Consider the following 24,465-nt stretch of genomic DNA (forward strand, 5'->3'; position numbering starts at 1 on the left):
ACACAGAAGCAAAGTAGTACATCTGGTGTGTATTAGAATTACACTTTGAATTCTCATTCTGTGGCCCTAAGAGTGCGTGTAAGGGTAAAGAACTGCATTTCATTTCTGTGTAGTTGGTTCAGAATCCGAATAGGAACTTTTCAACAATTAAAAACTTTTATTAGAGCATAATATCTCTTCCCAAAGTCATTGCCTGTCTTGTCATGGTGTGTCAGTTCCCAACCTGTGGCTGGTAGGACACATTCAGTGCATTTTAAATTTCTGTAGCAAAAAAGCATGTTCCCAGCATGTCACTTGTTTGGTTATTTCTTGTAGGACACCCAAGTTCAAACGGTGGTGCCATGAGCAGTCTTGGGAATGGTCTGTCTCGTGTCCCTTCGAAGACCCAGTCCCTTTTGTTCACTGCACCCACGTCAGGTGCAACATTTCTCAGCCCTTGAAAGTAGAGCACGCCTGGGATGTCCCCATCCAGGTCACCTTGGGAGCTGGAAGCACAGAATCATAGACTCAGAGTGGTTTGGGTTGGAGGAACCTTAAAGATCATCTAGTTCCAACCCTCGTGCCATTTGCCAGGGACACCTCCCAGCAGCCCAGGCTGCTCCAAGCCCCATCCAACCTGCCCTTCAACACTGCCAGGGATGGGGCAGCCACAGCTTCCCTGGGCAATCTGGGCCAGGCTCTCCCCACCCTCACAGCCCAGAATTTCTCCCTCACATCTCATCTCCAACTCCCTCTGCCAGCTGGAAACCCTTCCCCCTGCTCCCATCCCTCCCTGCCCTTGTCCCAAGCCCCTCCCCAGCTTTCCAGGAGCCCCTTCAGGCACTGGAAGGTGCTCTAAGGTCTCCCTGGAGCCTTCTCTTCTCCAGGCTGAACACCCCAACTCTCCCAGCCTGTCTCCAGAGCAGAGCTGCTCCAGCCCTCCCATCATCTCCTGGGCCTCCTCTGGACTTGCTCAATAGCTCCATGTCCTTCCCATGTTGGGGACCCCAGAGCTGGACCCAGCCCTGGGATTTAGAGGCCTGCAGCAATCTCAGAGGCCTCTAAATCCTAGCCTCCCTGGACAGAGGTGAAATCCTCTTGTTTGTGAAGATGTTGGTGCATCTGGGGCTGCTGTCAGTGTTTCCTACATCTGTGTGTTGTGGGTGCAGGGGAGCTACAGGCTCTTGCTTATCACAGAATCACAGACTGGTTTGGGTTGGAAGGGACCTTAAAGATCATCTAGTTCCAACCCCCCTGAATGGACAGGGACACCTCCCACTAGACAAAGATTTGGGGAAGGCCCAGTTAGCCACACTATCCACTAGTTCATCCCAAGGTTCTCTGCTGGGAGAAGAAAACAGGCTGGAGCAAAATGGAGTAATAAATTTAAGAAACCCCCCCGTTAGGAAGCGTGGAAGAGGAGGGAGAGCTCAGCACGTGTCTCAGTGCTGCTGCTGGAGGGTGTCTCAGCTCACAGCTGAGCTTTCTGCCTTTGGTTTTCTAAACATCTTCCAGCTGCTTGTAAGGACTTCAGGAAATGGCTGATCTGTGTATTTTCAATATTCCTAGTGACAAACCTGATTGAAATAGCCTCATGGAGTCTTAACTTCTTAATTTCCATGCATTTTTCTGTGCAACATTTACAGGTTGTGACAAGGTGCCTCCCAAGGTTCTGGTAATAACACTCTGTGCTGCCTCAGGTTGCTGAGGGCTCTTGGTCTCAGGGCAGTTGTTTATAACAGGGGCCAGCAAAGGAAAATTAACATTTTCCTTAGTCAGAAATAAAGCATCAGGCTTTGAGGTGTTGAAGTGTTGAGAGAACTGTCCTTATTGTTAACTGGGGAAAGGTTTAGCTGAGTGTGGAATACAGAGATACACAGATAAAGGCCTCTGAGGCATTCAGGGAAAAGGGATTCACTTAAGTGGTTGGGAGCTTGTCTTCCTAGTCAAGCAGAGAGGAAAAGCATCCTGTGGGTGCTGTGTGGCTTGGTGTACTGACATCTTGGTAAGTCTGGTCAGGTTCAGTCCTTACAAGTCATGCCTGGGCAGGAGAGGAAGGGGCTTTGGTTCCCCCACCCTCCCACTGTGACCTGATGAGCAAGTTGTGTTCAGCATCTCTGTGCTGATGGACCTGAAAGCTTTGCTGGAGAGCTCAGGCTCTCAGGGTTGTTCCAGCTCTTACACTAATGAAAAAATCTCCAGCTGAGTGTGAGAAGCTGGTGGGAATTGTCCTGCATTTAAAGTGTGCACTGACATGTGGGTCCACTCTTGATCATGTGTGTGTATCAGGATGGAAAATGCCCATGATTCTGTTTCTGTTATTTGGAGAGTTGAATCAAAGCAGTAAAATATGAATATCCAAGGCCCCTGGTTTGGCTCACAGCTGATGTCATCTCTTGGCCTCTAGATGTCATATCATGCAGTAATGATTTGAAATATTTTAGCTTAATGCTTCATTTCTGACTGTGTCATTTTCTTCTCTAATTTCAGTCTTCCCAGGAGAAATCATGGATGAAAAGATGTCATACAAAGATTTTCTTGATCGCAACGAGTCCTGGACAGTGGATGACAGAGACCTGTGCTTTGAACAGCAGCCTGTGTTCAAACCCATGGAGATGGCTGGTAGGACTGTGGTACTTGTAGGACTGTAGTGTCAGTTACAGCATCCTGGCTTGTGTCAGCACTGGGGTGGGCAGCAGGAGCAGGGCAGGGATCATCCCCCTGGGCTGGGCCCTGGGGAGGGGGCACCTGGAATCCTGGGCTCAGGTCTGGGCCCCTCAGGACAAGAAGGACATGGAGGGGCTGGAGCGTGTCCAGGGAAGGGCAAGGGAGCTGGGGAAGGGGCTGGAGCACCAGTCTGAGCAGGAGCAGCTGAGGGAGCTGGGGGTGTCCAGCCTGGAGCCAAGGAGGCTGAGGGGAGACCTGCTGGCTCTGCAGCTGCCTGAGAGGAGGTTGGAGCCAGGGGGGTCGGGCTCTGCTCCCCAGGAACAAGGGGTGGGACAAGAGGAACCAGCCTCAAGTTGTGCCAGGGGAGGCTGAGGTTGGAGATTAGAAGAAACTTCTTCACTGAAGTGGTCATTGCCCAGGGAGCTGGTTGAATCACCATCCCTGGAGGTGTTTCAGAGACATGTAGATGTGGTGCTGAGGGCCATGGTTTAAGCATTGGACTTGGTAGAGTTGGGTTAATGGTTGGTAGAGTTAGGTTATGGTAGGACTTGATAATCTTAAAGGTTTTTTCCAATCAAAACCATTCTGTCATCCCGCGAAGAGTCATCTTTTCTTCATTTTACTCTGTCAATGAGGTAATCTGCCTACTCTCTGACTCCTGGCATTGCAGTTAAATGAATCCATCTTCTTAAACCCAGCATGGTAGTGTTCCCTGTCCCATCTGGTTTGAATGTCCATGTTGATGACTTGAGAGGAAAGGAGATGTGTATATAAAAAAGAGAACTTGCAGGAAAGGAATTTTCTCTTGCTGAATGTTCAGCATCCTTTGCAGAGGACATTGATGCATCCACTCTAAAACATGGACCAAAAGCAAAACAAAGTTCCTGCAGGTGGGACCAGGCAAACAACTTGGAAATGTGCACTGAAGATCCAGGTGGTCCTCACCAGTGCGTCTGGTCTGGAACTAAAGGCCAAGGTTGTTCCTCTGCCTGGGACTCTGGGAAATGTGTGATTTGCCTCCTGGCTTGTAACCTGGTTCAAACACTGGCCCAGCAGTCAGTTTGTCCTGGGGTCTGTTCCTGGGAGGAGAGCCTGCAGCCTCCAGGTGTGGGTCTGCTGTCAGGTTATCTGGCCTGGAGCTCAGCCCCTGCTCCAGCTCAGGTTAGCTGAGAGTGTCCAGCAGGGCAGGAACAAGGAGGCAGGTTCTCCATGCAGCAGTGGTGGTCTGAAGTTGAGTCCCTTTCCCCTGGGAAGCAGTAGCAGTCTGCTACTGGTGGCTAGAAATTCAAATTCTGGAGGCGTTTGCCCCTGGTAAATGATCTTGAGAGCAGCTTTCCCTGCAAAGTCCAGCTGTGGTGTGGGGTGCGTCTTCATCTTGTTCTTTAAATAACCTCCCTCTGCTTCACGTCTTCCCCCTGTGGTGACACTGGCCTTGTTCTTGTCTCCTGCCAGAGCCTTTCAGCATGCACAGGGGGGAGAACCTGCCTGATCTGTCCTTTCCTGCTGACATGCAGAGTGTGCCGCTGTTCCCGGGCCACATTGATGCTTCCAGGGACATCCATGGTGAGTTTCTCCTCAGCATTTGTCCCTGATGGTCTAGTTTCGGTGTTTCTTCTGTTGACTTTCATGTAATGAACAGTACTAAGCTGCTAAGTGCACGGACTATAATCTCTTCCCATGATTTTTTTCAGTAGTGCCTAAAGCCATTCCAATAGCTACTGCCAGGAAGGTTTATCTGAAGTGTGCTTAGGCAGACGGAGGTAGGACATCTAGACAAGTTCAGTTGAAGCAGGAGGACATCTAGACAAGTTCAGTTGAAGCAGGAGTTACCAATGTCTTGTCTTCATGGCTAGAAACCAAATACACATGGACTTTTCCCACAAAGTGGTCTTCAATGTTTTTGCCTGCTGAAGTTTGAGCAGTTATTAACAAGAATTGATGGGAGCAGAAGCAGAAAGCAAAGGGGGAAGAACTTGTAAGTAAGAAAAAAATGGCAAGCCTGTGCTTCCTGTCTTACACCTTGTTACAACCTGTGTCTGCACAGAAAAGTGTCAGTGCAGTTTGTGAAGGTCAGTGAAGCCAGGGCCGCTTGCAAACTTCATCTGAAGTGCTTGTGGGCAGAAGAGAAAGGTTCATTTTTCAAGGGTTGTACAGAGTTCATATTTGGGAGGGGGGTCGTTAGGGCCAGCCTGGGGATTAACAAAAGGCCTTTTATTTCATTAGCACCACATGGATCCGTGATGGTACCTGAACAACCTTTCTTGGGGTCCTTCTATGCTCCTGCAGACGCTCTAGACCCGTCAGCCTTCATTGGCCTGGATTCAACTGCAGAATTTCTGCAAGAACAAGCAGGTGAGAAACAGATGGTTGCAGTTGCTGTCTGTCTTGCTAGCTGGGTCTGAGGGCTCTGCAGCTGGAAAATCTTGGTTTCCTGGTCCTAAAGGATCTTGGTGGGGGAGCTGATAAGTAAAATGAGTCAGGATTAGAAAGTATCCTATTGGCATTGGGAGTTCAGGGTTCAATGTGAATGTTCTGAAGATGTTAAGGAGATGACAGAATGTTCTGAGGTTGGAAGGGGACCTCTGGAGGTCATCTTTTCCAACCCCCTTGCTCAAGCAGGGCCACCTAGAGCCAAATGCCAGGAAGAACTGAACAAAGAATCTTCTCTATTGGGTCTTGGGGTCAGCGCTGGTTGAAGCTCTCCTCTGATGCAAGCTTTCCCTAGCAGTAATCACAGAAGAACATGGTGTGCTAGTACCATTCTCAGAGGGGACTGGAAGTTATCTGAGAATGAACCTACCAAACAGCTGAGTCGATACCTTCAACTCAGAAACTGAAGCAGGGGTCGTGGCAGTGACAAGACTCAACATGTTTGTTTTCCAGTGCCTGAAGAACATTGGATGGGAGCTCAGCATGATGTGAAGGGACCAGATGCCTCTTTCTTTGTTGAGCCACCAGGTAAAAACAGTTTTTAATTGATCTGTAGGAACTGTCCTTGGAGCTCCTGAGCAGCAGCAACAGTTTCTCCTCTCATGTGCCTTCTCAAGAAACAAAAGGCAGTGATGGAGTGAAGTGGGACCTGGCCAAGAAAAACACTGTTTCTGGTTCTCAAATCAATTTAGAAGAGAAATATATGTTGGAAGGAGATGTTACCACACACTTTGTGGTTTAGTGCTGGAAGAGATGGGGTGAAGCCTGCAGCTGTAGAGTCTGTTCATTTCTCATTTAGGGTAACAAATGTAATATAGGCAGTTCCAGGCCCAAGTAGCAGCAGGGATTAGTGACATGTCCTCTGGGGCCATGTTGGGTAGCAGGGCTGTAACCCACTGCAAACCTGCCCTGTCATGGGTTTGGGAAACTGAAGTTAGCAGATGTGAGCAAAAAAATAACTTTCAGTAGCAAACTCTGTGGATTCCAGGCTGGGTCTCCATTCTGTGCACCCCTATGAGAGTGAAGATACCTTCATTTCCAGCTGGGACGTGTGTTCTATGCCTTGGCACCAAAATAATCATAGGATAGATAATAAAATTATATATATATGGATATATGATAGGTATAAAGTAACATCATATGTAATAAATAATAAAATAATAAACACAGTGCATAAATTCTACTCATTAAAAGGAACTCTGAAACTGGAATTTTACTGCTGATAAAGATTCCAGTGCACACTGAGAGACAAAGCTGCTGACTTGAGTGCTAAGTCAGAGCACTCGTGGTTCCTGCTTCTAAGGGCTGGTGCAGCTGAGGGCACCAACCAATGGAATTTTGGCACATGCACAGTCAGCAGAATTTTAAATTGAATTCTAATTGCAAACCTGTGTATTCTGTCTGATGGTCTTTAGCTTCTGGTGACAGTTAGATCTTTGGAGCTCCATTGAAACATAATTCTGTTGTTTACCTGGAGCTCTGTGTCCAGCTCTGGGGTCCCCAGCACAAGAAGGACATGGAGCTGTTGGAGCAAGTCCAGAGGAGGCCCAGGAGATGATGGGAGGGCTGGAGCAGCTCTGCTCTGGAGACAGGCTGGGAGAGTTGGGGTGTTCAGCCTGGAGAAGAGAAGGCTCCAGGGAGACCTGAGAGCAGCTTCCAGTGCCTGAAGGGGCTCCAGGAAAGCTGGGGAGGGGCTTGGGACAAGGGCAGGGAGGGATGGGAGCAGGGGGAAGGGTTTCCAGCTGGCAGAGGGAGCTGGAGCTGAGATGTGAGGGAGAAATTCTGTGCTGTGAGGGTGGGGAGAGCCTGGCCCAGGTTGCCCAGGGAAGCTGTGGCTGCCCCATCCCTGGCAGTGTTGAAGGGCAGGTTGGATGGGGCTTGGAGCAACCTGGGCTGGTGGGAGGTGTCCCTGCCCATGCAGGGGGGGTTGGAACTAGATGACCTTTAAGGTTCCTTTCCACCCAAACCATTCCATGATTCTCTGATGCTAGTGTGATACTTGGTCCACAATGGGCTCTTTGTTGCCAGTTTGGTGAACAAGCTGTGCAGAGGGCAGTTTGACACTGGTCCCAGGTAGGAAGTGGTTCTGGAGGTGGTGGCTCTCCCTGGGGCTCGGGGTGGAACTGCCTGCTTTGTAACTGGCTTCTCAGCTTGCTTGTGGCAGTAGCTTCTCTCCAGATACAAGTGTTTTCCTGGGAGTTGCACCAACTTTCTGAAAATGAGAGATAAAACCCAGTGCTGTTGTTGTCCAACCCGAGGGGGATGCTGGAGTGGGGGAGCTGACTCATGTGGGTTGTTGCTGCAGACACACTTGGAGAGGGTGATTCACATCCTGACAACTCCAGATGGGAAAGTGGTTTGCTGAGACCTTTCTGAGGGCTTAACCAAGCTGCTTTTTCTCTGCCCAGTGCCCCTTACAATGACTGAAGCAATGAAACCCCACTTCCCAGGAAGCCCTGCAGCTGTGGCTCCTGCTTTCCCTCCTGCTGCAGTGACAGCATCTCCAGGAGAGCCCGAAGCTGCTGATGGACCAAAAGGTGCAACATCAGGTAATGTTGCTTCAGGCTAAAAGCTGGTGCTGGGTTTAGGCCCTTCTGAGCAAGCTGTAGTGGTGAAACAGTTGGGGTTGCCTTTCCAGAAGGAAACACAGGAAGGCACTAACAGATTCCAGCGTGGCTGAAGGTTTCTGATCCCTGAATTGTTTTGCTGAGGAGGAACAAGTCTGCTCGACTCCTCAGCCCTAGTGTCACAGTCCAGTGTCTGATTCAATCATTCTTTCCTTTCCCAACATTTTGGCTCCAGAACAATGTTAAGGTGTTTCCAGGAGATGGCTGTACCCAGAGGCTGATGCTGTACAGAAATTCCTTAAGAACTCCCTGTTTTAAAGGCATTATGAAGACATTTTGCACCAGTCTTTGCCCGCTTGCTGTGTGCTTTATTCAAGCCTTCCTGTGATTCACCAGCCAGCAGCCAGACTGCTTTTAGTATCTATTCCTTACTCTCTTACTCTTCTGTAAAATCCCAATCTTTACATTTTATTTTGGAGAAACTCATCATACCACTTCAAAACAAAGAAGAAAGAGAAAAGGCAAAACAAGGCCCAGGGCATGACGGATCTTTTTGGCTGGGGTCACTGGAGTATTGATTTTCCTAAATGGTGCTGTTATAAAACAGGCTTCTTCCATTTTTCTAATTTCTTTCCACGTTCAGTTTAAGTATCTAATTTAAGGTTTAATGTCTTTTCCATTGTTTGGGGAGGATATTTTTAGATGTGACCCAAACAGTCAGTAGAAGTTTAGTGTGTTTTTCCGGCATCTCCCCAGCAGTGTCTGGGGAGGCTGAGGTGACTGTGCTGGCAGGACCTGGGGCTGCTGGAGCTCAGAACTGCAGGACAGAAATCTGCAGCTTCTGGCCTGTGATCATCTGCAAGGACTTGCCTCTAGACACTGGGGATGTGCAACTAAAACTGACTGAAAAAGCTCCTTTAAGGGGTTTTTGTGAAGATGGGAACTGAACAGCAGGGGTTTGATTGTGCTGTGAACTGACAGATGTTATTTTGGAGATAACAGCTTGGTGGGTAGGAGCTGGGATGTGAAACATGAACGAGGCCAGGTTGGCCATGAAAGAATAAAGGGCAGTTGGTGGTTCCCTGGATAACAGTGTCTTCTGTGCCAGGAGTGGCACTGGCTGCAGCACCATCCCACCAGGAGCAGCAGGAACAGTATTTCATGGGTTAACAGGATGGTTTGGGTTGGAAAGGACTTTCAAGATCATCTGGTTCCACCTTCCTTCCATAGAAGAGATGGAAGAGACATTGAAAGATCATCCAGTCCCACCCCTGCCATGGGCAGGGACACCTCCCAGCAGCCCAGGCTGCTCCAAGCCCCATCCAACCTGCCCTTCAACACTGCCAGGGATGGGGCAGCCACAGCTTCTCTGGGCAACCTGGGCCAGGGTCTCCCCACCCTCACAGCACAGAATTTCTCCCTCACATCTCATCTCCAGCTCCCTCTTCCAGCTGGAAACCCTTCCCCCTGCTCCCATCCCTCCCTGCCCTTGTCCCAAGCCCCTCCCCAGCTTTCCTGGAGCCCCTTCAGGCCCTGGAAGGTGCTCTCAGGTCTCCCTGGAGCCTTCTCTTCTCCAGGCTGAACACCCCAACTCTCCCAGCCTGGCTCCAGAGCAGAGCTGCTCCAGCCCTCCCATCATCTCCGGGGCCTCCGCTGGACTCTCTCCAGGAGCTCCATGTCCTTCCTATGTTGGAGACATGTCTAACACTGCAGTCAAGGAGACAAAATGAGGCACCCGAGGCTGTAGAAGGAAAAGCACTTGGGTGCACTGAGCACTGTCACAAGTAACACAATTGAGTGCACTGGCATAAGGGGGTAGTAAGTGAGGCTGAAAGACAAGGAGTGAAAGCCCCATCTTCTCTGGTCTTCAAACTACTGTCAGGTATTTACACTCTATATTTTGTGGCTGCCCCATCCCTGGCAGTGTTGAAGGGCAGGTTGGATGGGGCTTGGAGCAGCCTGGGCTGCTGGGAGGTGTCCCTGCCCATGGCAGGGGGTTGGATCTAGATGATCTTCAAGGTTCCTTCTGGTCTAAACCATTCTGTGGAATTTGATTGAGTGTCTGTGAAATGTTGATTTCCATGATCTGTGTTTCTGCAGCAGATGCAGCGTGTGTTCCTGCTTTGGGTGGCCTGTCCCTTCCTGCAGAAAAACCTGGGTCCATTCTTGCAGCAGACACCAAGCCTCCTCAAGCTCTGGAGGCTGGATGTGTCCCTCCAGCAGAAACCAACCCTTTCCAGACTGTGGATGTTGGGTTTGCTCCTGCACCAGAAATCAAGGCTCCTCTTGCTGTCAACGCTGCATCCACCCCAGTGGCAGGTCCTGGCTTCACCCCAGCACCAGATCCTGGCTTCACCCCAGCACCAGATGCCATGTCCCATTATGGGGCAGATTTGGAGTTTGCTCCAGCAGAATATGCAGGGTTTGCCCCAGCAGCAGACACAGCACCTCCCCATGGGATGGATTTGGCCTTTGCCCCAGCAGCAGATGCAGAACCTCATCATGCTCTGGGGTCTGAGTCTGCCCCCACAGCAGATACCAGATCTCCCCAGGGTGTGGATTTGGCCTTTACCCCAGCAGCAGATACTAAATCTCACCACGCCATGGACTCTGAGGTTGCTCCAGCAGCAGCAGATGCTGAGTTTGCCCCTGCAGCAGAAGTCAACCATCATCATGCTATGGATTCTGGGTTTGCTCCTGTGGTGGAAGCCAAGCCTCTCCCTGATGTGGAACCTGGGTTTGCCTCTGCAGAAACCAAGTCTGTCCCTGCAGCTGACACCAAGGGTGCTGCAGCCGAAGGGCTGGTGGCAGCTCAGTCTTCTCTTGATCAGCAGAAGTCACCCATTGACAAGACTCCTGCAGGTGAGCCTGCCTGCCCACGAGCTTTGCTCAGGCTTGAAATAGCACAGGAAGGGGGGTGAGGAGGCCCTGGGTTGGCACAGCACTTGCAGCAACACTCCTGGTAGCACTTGGTGGTGGCCACACAGATACAGAATTGTCATTGTTATTTTTTAGTAGTTCAGGTTATAAGATCATAGAATTGTTTGGGCTGGGAAAGCCCTTTAAGGTCACCCAGTCCAACTATTCTCCCAGCCCTGCCCAGGCCACCCCTGCCCCGTGTCCCTCAGCACCACCTCCAGGGCTTGGAAACCCCTCCAGGGATGGGGACTCCCCCCCTGCCCTGGGCAGCCTGGGCCAGGGCCTGACAACCCTTTCCAGGAGGGAATTGTTCCCCAGATCCAACCTCAACCTCCCCTGGCACAACTTGAGGCCGGTTCCTCTTGTCCCATCCCTTGTTCCTGGGGAGCAGAGCCCGACCCCCCTGGCTCCAACCTCCTCTCAGGCAGCTGCAGAGCCAGCAGGTCTCCCCTCAGCCTCCTTGGCTCCAGGCTGGACACCCCCAGCTCCCTCAGCTGCTCCTGCTCAGACTGGTGCTCCAGCCCCTTCCCCAGCTCCCTTGCCCTTCCCTGGACACGCTCCAGCCCCTCCATGTCCTTCTTGTCCTGAGGGGCCCAGACCTGACCCCGGGATTCCAGGTGTCCCCTCCCCAGTGCCCAGCACAGGGGGAAAACCAAACACCTCTGAAGTAGAGCTCAGTTCTGCTGTCAAGGTGCAGACAGGAAGTGCTTCACAAGGTTTTGTTGCTCATAAAATATAAAACTAGAATATCTTAATGATTTTTTAATTATTTCTTCTTTTACTTGGCTTTCTCAGCAGTGGTGCTTGGTTTTTAGGACAGCCCCAGAGACATTTTAGTTCCTCTCTACTGGTACTTATTTTTGTCTCACTCTCATCCTCTGCTTATACTGAAATCTCCACAGATCCTGTGAAAAATAATGTTTCCAAACAAAGATTCTTATCTCCAAAATGGTTTCTGAAGAGACTGGTAGATTTGTTGATAATTTGGTGACATTTCTCATTGAAAAGTTGGAGCGAGATGTTTTCTTTCTTATTTCTAATGCTCTTCAGTTTAATGATAGGAATACATTTCAAAAGAAAGAAGTTTTAACAAAAACACCCCAATCCCTACTAGAATGTAGTAACTGGGAGGCCTAGGTGGGTGAGTGAAGGAGTAAATACCAGCCAGCACAGGAAGATTTGCTTTAGCAGGACACTGAGGCTTTCAGGAGGGGAGAGCTGGGGGAAGGTGATCCCAGAAAGCAGATTGCCACTGCTTTAAAAGTGGGGAAAACCTTTCATTTCTTGTGGAAGATGAGAATTAGGTGAGGGAGTGATTTTTATCTCGCTTCGTCTGATCTAAATTTAAAACAATACGAATTTTTATCCTTTATATTCTGTTTGCAGAAGCAACTGCAAATGTGGAATCCAAAGTCCCAGAACCTTGTGTTGATCCCTCAGAGAAAGCTAAAGACCTCAGAGCACCTCCCAACCAGCACCAGGAGCATCTTCCAGAGCAGACAAACCACCTTTCCCAACCAGCAGGTGAGAAATGCAGACCCCAGGAGGAAACTGGAGCCAGCACTTTGCTTGAGCTAATTCTGCCCCACCACTGAAGTTCCTCCTCACAGACACTCTTCTCCTGTCCTTACCAAAGACAAAGCAACAAATGTTTAATTTCAAGAAGGTTCTTGGTGTGTGCAGATGTGGGGGTTGTTATAAATAGATGGGAGTTTTCACATCTGAAATTCCCATCACATAAATTGTCTTTTTCTCCCTCATCCATAGCTGAACCAGGGTCCGCCATCGTTTTTATTCCTATTTAAAATTTAAATAAAATTAATTACATCTAGAACTGTTCCCTGATGTAATTATGTCTTACAAATTCCAGCTTGTTCTAATTGTGTGTAGCTGGGCATTTTGTAGTGTCTGCATGAATATCTGCTGAGGTGGGTATGAATACTAGATGATGAGCATTAGACAGGGACTCCAGGCTGATAATGAAGCATATTCTGGATTTGAATTCCAGTGGGAAGCTGGAATAGTCTGTATTCAGTTGATTACAAAGAGGGAGAAATAAAACCCAAACAAACCTTCACCCTGAGCTGAAGCCTCAAGCCAGTCTTGGCTTCTTGTTTTACCTCCACCTTGGTGTGTCTGCCAGAATATAAAATTGCTGCTTAAGCTGTGAGCAGATAATACCCAGCAGGCTACTCTACCTTATGAACTTCATCCCTACTAAAAACCAAACCTGTACCCTTTTTAAGGCTTGCTTTTAGACCGCAGGTTGCCTGGATTCCTAAAAACTGAAGCACTCCTTGCATATTTCTCATCTTTCAGTTCCAATAGAAGCAAAAGAAGCTGCTGCACTAGAAAATAAAGACCTTCCAGAAAAGCCTGTTCCCACCGTGGATGTCACTGTTACAGAGAAACAAAAGGAGGAGGCTGAACACAACCATGTTCAACACACAGAACCTCAGGAAGAAAAAACCCTGCCAGAGCCCACAGGTAGAATATAAACAATAAGTCAATTTTAGAATGACAATATCCTCTGGGAACTTTTCACCTTTTCCTGCTGGCTGCCTTGCCACTTGAGCAAGCAGAAATCTTTTTGCACCAGGCAGCTCTGCAGTTCTTTGCTTTCCTCGGTGATTCTCCTTGCACTTTGCCTCTAATCCCTGCCCTCTTAGATAGTCTTTTCCCTTCCATGTTCACTGGACTAAAAACCCAAATATTGGTGCTGCTGGTACTTTATCACTGGGCCTGGCTAATAGCTGTTCTGCTGTAGAATTTCAAAGCTCACCATCTTTTTGCCATTACTGCTAGCTTTTTATCCTGGCATTAAAAAGGACCATTAATTCTTATTACAATATTCCTAGTGCAGACCTCCTTCCAAATTGAGTTTTGTAATTACCAAAGGAAAAATGTGATTTTTTATTTTTTTTTTTCCCCCCTCCTGCTCCACTAACCCAGCCTCTCCTGTGAGCTGTTCTTGCTTACATTGGTGTCTGGAGGCTGATTTGTGGGCCAGGCCTTTCTGACAAAGGACTGAGGCTCTCCCTAAAACCAGTGGCTTGTAGCTGAGGAAACCTGGTGCTGCCTGTAAGGGAGCACAGCACATTTGGGCCCAGCAGCTCTGCCTTCTGCTGCTCCCACCCTGGGTGCTGGGGGCACGCAGCTCCTCTGCTCCCCCTTCCCCACCAAGCCCCTTCTCTCTTCCCGAGTCTCATCTTTCCACTCAACTTCTATTTTTTTTTTCCCCCCACTTTGGAAGGATGCCAGCTAGAGATATAAAAAGTGCCCCTCCTGCCTTGTCTTGCTGAGACAAAATGGATCCTTTCTGCATTTTTAAAAAGCAATAGCATGTCCTCACAAGAACTGTTGCTTTTCGGTGGGGTAAGAGCATGTATCAGGAACTGTGGCTTTTTAAATAGTATTGACTTATTTATGGGTAGTGGTTTAAACAGGCTTTGTGTGGAAGTGTCTATCCCAGCTCTGCTGAGGTGGCTTTGGAATTAGGGTGGTGTCGGTGCTGGAAAATCTGCATATGTGACTGTCTGGACTGTTTTAGGTGGCTAAAATCTTACATGTATGTACTTTAAATAGCGTATTGATTATTTTTTTTTTTAAGCAATTAGTTGCCTCAATGTTTGAGCAGGCTTCCTGTATTCCAGGTCTCCCCACTGCACAAATAAGGCAAGCTAACAAATCAAGGGAGCGCAGGTTTGGCAGAGCAAAACCTGCTCCAGTGCCTATTGCAGATGTACCAGAGGAACGTCTCGTAGGTCTCCCACACCAGAAGAGTCCTGACCCAAAAGTAGATCCCTATTCCATAGTGGAACACGGATGTGGTGCTGGAAGCTCCCCTGGCACTAGGGTGTCACATACCAAGGCAGCTGAGCAGCCATCCAGCGCGGGGTCAGAATGTGTGCAGAGCTGCAGAGATGGCCTGAGGGAGAGCTGGGAGCTGGAAGGCTCTCTGGCCATTGTGAAGAAAAAGAAAAAGAAACCCAAACAGAAGAGAAACCAGCTGCCAAGGACAATGGAGTTCTGGGATGAAAATGTGACGGTCTCAAAAGCTCCTAGAAATCCTCCCTTTGCTGTTGAGTTGCAAGACCCAGATGTCTGTCCTGTTGTGCCTGCTGGAGCTGGCAAAGAGCAGCCGACAGCCTCAGGAAGCAGAACTTCACATGTGCCAAAGGAGGCCAAAATAAGACCAGGGAGTCATATCCTGGAGGAGCAAAATGTGCTCTCAGTGCCAGCACCAGGACTGCAGGCCCAGAAACCCAGCACACCTTTAGAATCTGTCTTGGATGCCAAAAATGGAGATGTCAGGAGCACAGGAGAAAGGAGAGATGAACGTTTGATGTTGCAGTCTAAAGGCAAAAGAAAAGAGGTTCCTTTGCAGCAGGCAGGAGAGGCTCAGGTGGGAGAACCTGTTCCAGCAAAGGGGCCAACCCAGCCTGGTGAAAGAGATTTTCGTGATAAAAATGAGAAGAGGGAGTGCAGGGAGCCCAGAGGTGCCAACCAGACACCATCTCCTTCAGAAGCAATCGCTCTAAGCAAAGCAGAAACTCCTGTGGAGACCAGACCTCCAGAATTGCTCCTCCCTGGCAAGGAGAAGGAGGCTAAATGCACATCTCCCAGGCATGAAGCCTTCCGTGACACTGCCCACCCTGAGCTTCAGACTTCCAGTGGGTCGCTGGAAGCAGCAGCAAAGAAGAAAAGCCAAGGGGCTGAGAATGAATCCTTCAAGCATCCCGCTCTTCTAGAGGCTGCAGCCCCCTTGGGCAAGCTTCTCAACCAGCCCAAGGCAGCTTCTGAAACTCAGCCAGTGTCCTCTGATAAGTGCATGGCCATTGACCTCAGTACTGCAGGGGGAATGTTGAAGACTCCAGCAGAGCCCACCAAAATGCCTGTTCCAGCTTCACCACAACCCGAGGAGCTTCCTGCTTTGCAGACCAGAAAGGCTGGTGGGGTTTCAGAGCAGCCCTTTCTTCTGGCAGCAAAGTCTGATGCAACCAAACATCCCAGCTCTGCTGAAGCAGTGGACAGAGTGGTGGTAGCAGAGTCCCCTGACCACAACAAAGGGAAGGGCTTTACTGCATTAGAGCAGCAGACTGGAAAAGATCCCAGTGCTGCACGTGGGCTGGACAGACCTAAAAAAAAGCGTGGTGAAGGGAAAGTGAAAAAATCCAAAAGCTCCTCTGAGCAGCTGATGCCCTGGGAAGATGGAAGCAAAGTGCCTGATGGCCTCAGGACAGATGAGCCTGTGAAAGAAACACCTTTCCCTGAGAAAGGCAGAGGGTTTGCTGCAGAACACCCCTCAGTTGGTGTTGCTCGTGCTTATCCTGCAGATAAGCCAAAAAAAAGGGGTAGTGATGGGAGAAGTAAAAGAGGAGAAAGGAGTTTTTTCCAGCAGCCTTTTCCTGAGCAAAAAATGGAGCCGAGTAGCTTTCCTGGTAGAACTGATAGAACTCAGGAAGGTAGTGAGAAAGGCAGAGAGAGGGGCTGTGTTGCTGCTGAGTGTTTTCAGGAGAACACATCAGATGTCACCAGGATGCCACAGCCCATTGCACTGGTGGCAGAGGAGCCTAAAGAAAATGGTGGCAGAAGTGAAATGGCTGATTTGGGTGCTTCAGGCCAACCCTTCCTGCAGGAGAGCAGGAGGGAGGAGGCAAAGCCCTTGGCTTTGGCTGACACAGTCAGTAAAAATGAGGTAAATTCCATGACTCAAGGGAAGGAGGCTGGAATTACTGCTGCAAGTGAGTCTGTTCTAATAAGTGCTGCTGCAGCCCCAGACAAACCCAGGAAGAGATGTAGTGATGGGAAAAGGAAGAAGCCAGGCATGAGTCCTGTGAGGCAGGCAGCTGGTCTGGAGGCTGGGGTGGAGACAAGCAGTCTTCCAACCAAAGCAAAGGTGACTGGAAGCACAAAAGACAGTGTCTTTGATAAGGATAAGGTGTCTGGGTTTGAAAGAGAGCTTTTGGGAGAGAACCTGACAGGTATAAGCAAAGAGGTGGTGGAGAAGCCTGACATCCAGGGTGGAAATAGATGTTTCTCTAATCAGCCAGTTCTTTCAGGTCATAAAATAGAGCCAGCAGAGCCAGAAGTACTCAGCACTAAAAAAACTTGGCCCATGGATGAAGGTAAGGAGCTGGATACATCCAAGGTGCTCCCAGAGCCCAGGGCAGACTCTGCTGGGGTACAGAGTCCCAGCAGGGAACTGGTGATGGACAAGCCTAAGAAAAAAAGTAGAGACATGAAAGGCAAGAAGGCTGGAAATGGCCTTGAGTTCTCTGTTGTGCTGGGTGCGGGTGACATCCCTGTGGTAGGGGAAGAGGTGGGAAAAATGAACCAAACTCAGTCTTTCAGTAAAGGCAAAGAGACTAATTCCAGCAGTTCAGTGAGTCTGCTGAGTGGCCCAGCTGGTACTGCAGAAGCACCTGCTCCTTCTGTACCCCAGGACCCAGAAAAATCACACACAAGTAGTAAAAATATCAAAAAGATGGAGGCTAACGTGCAGCAGCCATTCCTTCTGGAGCCTAAAGCTGGTGCAGAGATGTTTCCTCCTCGTGACGTGGAGATAAGTGACAAGTCTGAGGCAGAAGGTCCCACTCCTTGCAGCAAGCGGGGTGGGTTACCTATCCCAGAGCATCCAGCAGTGCCAGATGATACTTTGGGCACAGGGACTGACAGATCTAAAAAGAGAGGTTATGATGGGAATAGTAAAAAGGCTAAAAATGCCCCTGATCAGCCTGGTTTTCTAGAGCCAAAAGCAAACAGGAGAGAAGTGCAGCCTCCCAAGGGATCTGAAATGGATTATGGAATGGGGGACATGGATTTTGTAGATGAAAACAGAAATATTAGAAACTTTCCCATTGGCCCTCCAATGCTCTGGAATAATAAAGGAAGTGACTTGGGATCCTGTGCTCAGCCTGCAGTACCTGGCCCTGCTGGCACTGGGGATGGCTCTTCTGGCTCCCCAAAGCAGAGGGATGAGGGTGCAGCAAGTTTGGGGCTTCCTCCTGCTGAAGCAGCAGCAGAGAAGAGGAGCAAAGAGCCTGGATCTGGAGCTGAGAAGGAGATGGAGGCACAGGAATCTCGGGAGCAGCCAATCCATCTGGGACACAAAGAGCCTGGAGAAGAGATTTCAAAGAAAGTTGGTGAAACCAAAGAGGCTGGTTCCCAGGATGGGAGCAGGGCAGGTCAGCCTCTTGCTGTGGATCATTCGGTTAAACAGGACGTTAAATTGAAGAAGGACAAAGTTCAGCTTTCTCCTGAGACAAAAGTGGATGATAAAGAGCTAAGAACCCCTGATAAAGAGCTAAGAACCCCTGATAAAAAGCCAAACACTGAAGCCACTTCCTCAGACCTTCCTCAGAAGGCGGCAGATTCAAAAAAGAGACCGGCTGCTGTAGGTGCCAACGGGACAGAGAAACTGGAAGCAACCATTTCTTCAGGGGAGAAGGACACTGGGTGCATCCCCCCAGAACTTGCAGGGGTACCAGAGGACAAAGCAGGAGCAGCTGAGCCACAGGTCATGGGAGAAGCTCTGGTGGAGAATAAAGCTGAGCTTGGTGGAGGTGGGAAGAGTGAGCAGAGCTCAGTGGAGCACCCAGGCACTTTGAACGATAAAGTAGCTGAAGCAGAGGTTGCTGGTTTAAATCTGACAGCTGCCCCAACAACCAAAACAAGTCCTAAAGATGACAAGAAAGGTGGTTCTCAGCCTGCAGAACAGGATACTGCTCATGCTGGGGAGGCTCACCTGAAGGATGCCCTGGCGTTGAAGTCTGGAGAAGATAAACCTCAAGACTCAACTAAGGAAAAAGAAGAGGAATGTGAGCAAAAAGCTGTGAAGGAGGCAAAGAAAGAGAAGGTTAAAGCAGCAGAACAGCTCAAAGGCTACATGAGACCCACAAAGTCAAGAGGGGCTCCAGCTCTGCCAGCCAGGGCTGCTGCTCCAGAGCGGGAGAAACCAAAGCAGCTGAAGCCCGGTGGGGTGAGGCGGCCGAGGCCAGAGCAAGGTGTGTGTTTGCCACGTGAGCCTGCAGCAGTGGTGCAGCCTGCAAGCCTCTTGGCAGTGCCTTGGCATGAGTACACAGTCCTTAATCCTGCCTGGCACAAGCGAGTGTGGCATGAGTGGGTTTTTGGCTGATCTTAAAAGCTGTGGGTTCCGCTTGCCTGTCTCACAGAGCTAATGCCCGAGGTGTGAAGGTCTGACAGCTTGGTCTAGGTTCAGAACTCTTGGTTATGATTTATTTTTATCTTTTTTTAATACATTCAGAGTTCATTTTACATACATGCTGTAGAATATTGGAGTAAACCTGCACTTTTTGGTGTTAAGTTACATTAGGCTCTTGTCACCCCAGGGTGGAAGTGCCCTTGGTCCTCGATGCAGCTGCAGCTCCTCGGGATCACTAAACAGTGGTTCCCAGCAGGCAGGGAACAGGGTATTCCCAGGATAGGAAATGTGCTCCATCACTGCCATGTTGCAGGTTTGGTTCTAATCCTACCTCAGGCCAACTGCAATCCTCTGCTTTTCTTCCTGCAGTTGGTTGGTGACTTTATCCTAAGTTACTTTCAATTGCCACATCCATAAGTGCTTCCTTCGAGTCTTTACCAAAGCAGAGTTTTAAGAAAGCAGTAGCTGGACTTGATGCAGATATTAAGATTTTATCTCTCTGTTGAGAACCCTGGATGGGCTGGTCCGTGTTTTGGACTGTTTAACCTGGCTGCTGTCCAGGGATCAAAATCCCTGTTCTCTAGGATATGAGAGGGAATTAGTTTCACAGAATTTAATGAAGCTCATAGGAATTTTGAAATGGAGAATGTAGTATGAATAGAGGTGGAACAGACAAACTCCCCTTTTATTTCTCATCCTACACCTTCCTCAGAAAGAACTGGCATCTTTTCTGGGAATTCCAGTCTGCTGAGATGGGCTGGGGAAGTTTATCCCTGCCCTGAGGTGCTCTAAGTTTTTGCTTTGTCATCAGGCATGAAAGTTTGTTCCTGCTCCTGATTCTGCAGAGTTTCTTGCTGCCAGTTTGCATGATGCAGCCACTAACTTAACCAGCCCGGAGCTCGAGTGTGCCTTAACATGCTGGTCAGGTTGTTGAGGGGTTTTGTAATTTTAATGAGTGTTGCATAACCTGAAGTAGTTCTATTTTAGTGAGAGTGGTGTTCTCTGCATGAACTTGTGCCTGCAGAAGTGATGTTCTTTGGTGCATGATGCTACAAAATACAGGGAAAGCTAAAGGCAGCATCTTTTTTTTTTTTTTTTGAAAAAAAGTACTCTTTAAAACCTTTCTGTTGCCTGCCAGAAGTCTTTACTTTCCTTTGCTAACTAAATTCAAGGGAGCAAGAATTTTGGTAGCAGATCCATGTGAAAAAGCAAAGCTCCTCCTGAGTGGTTTGCACAGGGGAGGTGTGTGCAGGGAGGAAGGTTTCCTGGCTGAGAGTGGCACATCAGCCTGTGAGTAAGTTGGCAGGTACTTTACCCCTCTCAGTTGGCCTGGCCTGGGTTTGCACTGGACTGTAATAATACCCAGTTGCTTTCATCCTTTCAGCACTTCAAGGGTTGTTTTGTCAAGGGAAGCTCTGAGTGACGGGGTGTTGGGGCAGTGCACCCTTGCAGGTGCCCAGGGGCACTGGCAGCAGACCTGGCCCCTGGGGTGGCCTCCTGGTGACCACACAACATCTGGGCTGGGTGGCAAAGCAGAAGTGGCAGTGGAGGAGCAGGCAGCAGGTTTGCTTTGCTACCCAGATATGTACCCAAGGCTGGTCTCTCCTTCCATCAACTGCCCAACGTAACGGAGTCGCTGTTCAGTGAGTTGCAAAACTCCTGGGCTGAATCCCTAAGTTGGCACCATTGGGGTGGAAGAGCCTTGGGCTGGAGCTGAGGGTGAAAAGGTGACTTCATGCATGGGTTGAACACAAGGTAAAACCAGAAATCAGTGAGGGAAGGTGTTGAGATTTCAAGCCTGTGAACATGAGTGTGCTTGTTTACTGGGCAGAGAAGGAGCCAGAGTGATGCAGGAGATCATTATTGTAGTCCAGCTTTTATAGAATCAGAGTGGTTTGGGTTGGAAGGAACCTTTAAAGGCCATCTAGTCCAAAGATTTCAACATTCACTAAACTGATGGGATCATGCACTGTATGTACCCTCACATGCCAGTTTATCCTCCTGCTAAGGTAACAATTCTCTGCTCAAAGGCTTCTTATTTTTACCTGTCAGCAGAACTTGGCCAACACTTCAGCTGTATTTGTCAGGCTGGGCTGTGAAGTTCATCTAATACCCACCCATGTAAGCTGCTTTTCCTTCTGATGGGCAGCTGGGGATCTGCTACCAGCATAGTGCCTGTGGATATTTTGGAAGATCTTCTGCTGAAGTTGAGTAGCTTTAATTTCTTTGGCCAGGCTCTGGTGTTGACCAGTGTGTGTGTCCTAGGATAACAGGGTGATTTCCCAACTGCATCAGCTCCTGTAGGTTCTGCTCAAGTAGGGACCAGCTGGGTGATCCAGCTCCCTCGGGAGTCATGGCAACAGGAATGCTGCAGATTCCTCTCACTTGTGGAAGTTGTGTGTATCTTTTAGAAACCAGGCCTGCAAACTTCTGTGATTGACTTTTCTTTCTAATTTTGACATTGCAGCATGAAGTTTAGAAATGCTGGATGCCAGGCTGTGCCAAATGCACTTGGCATTTGATCCCTTATCCATCTCCTGCATTTATTGCTGCTTGTCATTTTTGTTCTTGTTGATGTAAGAACTGCCCCAGATTCTCCTGGAAAACTGTTTTGTGCCTTTTAGTGTCAGGAGGCAGCTGAGATGATAACCAAAGCATGTCAGAAATGATCAGCCTTTAAAACGGGACTGAGCCTTTACACCAGCCCTTGTGTGGAATTACAGCTCCAATTAGGAAAGATGGATAAAAAGCAGGGTCCTCAGATCTGTTCTTCCAGGGAGGTGGTTGATGGAGGGAATGATGGCAGTTTTTCATCCATCCAGTGTTGAGCCATTTGATTCAGCTGTACTGCTGCAATCCCTCTTCCCTCTGCTCCTTAAGCTGCATTTCAACATGGAAACTTCCAAAAGATTTTTTTTCCTCCAATCTGTCCTTAAGGAATAGTCTGTTTAAAAAAGATATTAATTGGTTTCAGTGGTTTGTGTTTTGTGTCTTCTTACGTTTTTTTATTTGCATAAGTTCTTCAGGAAGGGGCCAAATTCATGGATGTCAGTCAGAGGGATGTTCCAGTACTCACTGCTGAGCACTTCAGTGCTGGTAAAGAGCTGATGGGGTAACCACAGTGGGGTCTAGATGGGCATGGTTCTGATTTATGCTCCTAAACGTAGAATCATAGAGTCATGGAATGGTTTGGGAGGGAAGGGACCTTAAAGCCCATCCAGTCCCACCCCTGCCATGGGCAGGGACACCTCCCAGCAGCCCAGGCTGCTCCAAGCCCCATCCAACCTGCCCTTCAACACTGCCAGGGATGGGGCAGCCACAGCTTCTCTGGCAACCTGGGCCAGGGTCTCCACCCCACCCTCACAGCCCAGAATTTCTCCCTCACATCTCACCTCCAGCTCCCACTTCCAGCTGGAAACCCTTCCCCCTGCTCCCATCCCTCCCTGCCCTTGTCCCAAGCCCCTCCCCAGCTTTCCTGGAGCCCCTTCAGGCACTGGAAGGTGCTCTCAGGTCTCCCTGGAGCCTTCTCTTCTCCAGGCTGAACACCCCAACTCTCCCAGCCTGGCTCCAGAGCAGAGCTGCTCCAGCCCTCCCATCATCTTGAAGGGACCAGAGGGTTCTATTGAATTGTCCATCTGATGTTGGTTTCCCTCTTCCCTCAAAAGCCTCCATCACAATCTCTGTCCTGCCATGAGGGGGTGTCCTTCCAGCACCCATCCCTGCAGCTGAGCTGGTGACAAGCTGTCCCTGCAGCCCCTTTGCACAACCACCTTTTCACACAGTGCATATTTCCCAGTGGGACAGCTCTGGATCCCTTGTGTGTCAGGAAGATAGTTGGAAGAGCAGGACACACCATCCCTGCTTCATTACAGTGTTCTTTTACAGCCACCATGAAGCCCTTTCTCTAAATATTTGCTTTTCCTGACTGGTTTCCATTATACTGGTGTCATTATAATGGTTCTTTTATTATAATTTAGCATTTCCAGAGGAACCTTTCAGTCATGCAGTGTCTGTCACTCCCTCATGGGACCCCAAACTGTACCTGGGTTGGTCTGATGGCAGCTCATCAGCACCGTGGACGCGATGGACTGTATGGGTGTGACTCCCTGCATCTCCTCCCTGCCAGCATCCTCACCAATGCAGCATGTTTGGAACGGTCAGAATAGCATCCTAGTGTGGCCTGTTCGTTAATGAAAACCTTTTAATTACCCCAGGTAGGTGGATGAGAGAAAGAAAAAACAAACAACGGCCCCAGCCAGTTCCCAGGCCAGAACCCAATGTATTTATGTAGCAGCAAGAGAACTGGGCTGTTTTCTGCTCTTCCCCAAAATTTTTGCACTTGTGTTTGTATTTGGTCCAGCTTTAACAGGGAGTTTTATTGTGGAACCGGTTCTATCCATAACTAAAAGGTGGGTTGAGCTCAGGGGGTATCTCTGCAGATCTGTAGCTTGCAGACGGGATGTTTGAAAGCCTTTTTGTCCTGTTGAATCAGTGGTGGCTCTGAATTACTCAAGCACTTGTCAGGACTCCATGTGCCCATCCTTGTTTTCCAGTTGGTGTTGGTTTTGTACCATGTGTTAGATTGCTGCTGGCTTCTTCTCTGTGATGCAGCAGCTCTCATTTTAAGCTGGGACCACATCATTTTTGGCTGGCACTTCCTAAGCTTTGGGTTCTTCCTTTATGTATATTCCTGCTCATCCTTGACACTGATTCTCAAGAAAAGCTGGGAACAAAACAAATACACTTTGTAAATTTGGCCAGGTTAAGAACATTGAGCACATTTCCTTAGTGATATTGTTCAACTCCCAGGGGATATCTGAATTTCAAGCCTCATCTTCCCTTGGTTCCTTGCTTGTGTATCACTCAGTTGACTTTGCTTTGCCTCTTTTCAGTTTCCACCATCAAACACTCCTTCGTTAACCCAACACTGGTGATATTTTAAGCTGGAGACTCTCTTTGTGTGCATTTTCACTCTGGTATTGGCTGGTTTTTATTGTGTTGTCTGTAAATTTTCAAGGAAATGGGGTTTGAGCTGTAAATGTCCTGTCCTGTAGAACGTGAGGCTGGATTTCCAGGCAGGGTGTTTGGCTGAGCAGCACAACACGCGCGTCTTGTGTGTGTGTGTGTGAACACCCAGAGCAGCGAGTGGGTAAAGTGCAGTTTATGGTCTTGGCTTTTATAGACAGAGCATGTCCTTGATGGCTCTGATCAGTCCAATCACTGGCTGTAATTGGTAATAACACTTAATTAGAGATCACATTAATTGGAGGTGCTGGCAAAGAGCAGCTCATCATCCTGGAAAGTGACGTTGCCTTAGAAACGGCTGCGAAGGATTGCACAGAAACCATGGTGTTAGATTAAAAAAAAAAAAAAAAAGGCATTAGAGGGGATAAGTAACAGCTTGGGGAGTGAAGCAAAAATAGAAGCACTGGGGTGATTCATCTGCTGAGGCTGGAGCTGCAGATTGGGTACGAAGTGGTGACGTGGTGACCTCGGGCTGCTCTGGCTCTTGGCACTCACCAGTGTTATATACATTGTACCTGGTGAAGCCCAGGGAAGTGGGGAGAGATTCTTGGCAGTTTCTTCAGCACACGGGTGTGTCTTCCCTTGGAAAAGGCTCATGCTCAGAGAGGCAATATAAGCATCAAGATACACAATAGGAGCTCAGATAAATGCCTACAGATGTTTTTGGTGTTGGTGGGGAGAGATGTGCTCAGCTCCCTTGGCAGGCTCACTTGT

At 49.0% G+C, this 24,465-nt stretch overlaps 1 protein-coding gene across 7 annotated transcripts in view; it reads left to right on the top strand.

Annotated features, from left to right (window-relative positions):
* MAP4 (microtubule associated protein 4) overlaps positions 1-24,465 on the top strand; it is a 159,193-nt gene that overhangs the window by 93,075 nt on the left and 41,653 nt on the right. For 6 of the 7 annotated variants that reach the window (XM_051610991.1, XM_051610986.1, XM_051610984.1 and 3 more), the window contains exons 5-13: positions 2,470-2,601; positions 4,099-4,209; positions 4,870-4,998; positions 5,530-5,604; positions 7,485-7,625; positions 9,744-10,505; positions 11,949-12,086; positions 12,882-13,049; positions 14,216-18,568. In XM_051610991.1, coding sequence (XP_051466951.1) covers positions 2,470-2,601; positions 4,099-4,209; positions 4,870-4,998; positions 5,530-5,604; positions 7,485-7,625; positions 9,744-10,505; positions 11,949-12,086; positions 12,882-13,049; positions 14,216-18,568 — 6,009 coding nt within the window. The remainder of the gene's footprint in view (positions 1-2,469; positions 2,602-4,098; positions 4,210-4,869; positions 4,999-5,529; positions 5,605-7,484; positions 7,626-9,743; positions 10,506-11,948; positions 12,087-12,881; positions 13,050-14,215; positions 18,569-24,465) is intronic. The other variant, XM_051610985.1, reaches the window with a different exon arrangement.

Source organism: Apus apus, chromosome 2 (assembly GCF_020740795.1).
Source record: "Apus apus isolate bApuApu2 chromosome 2, bApuApu2.pri.cur, whole genome shotgun sequence".
In the NCBI taxonomy this organism is placed as follows: Eukaryota; Metazoa; Chordata; class Aves; order Apodiformes; family Apodidae; genus Apus; species Apus apus.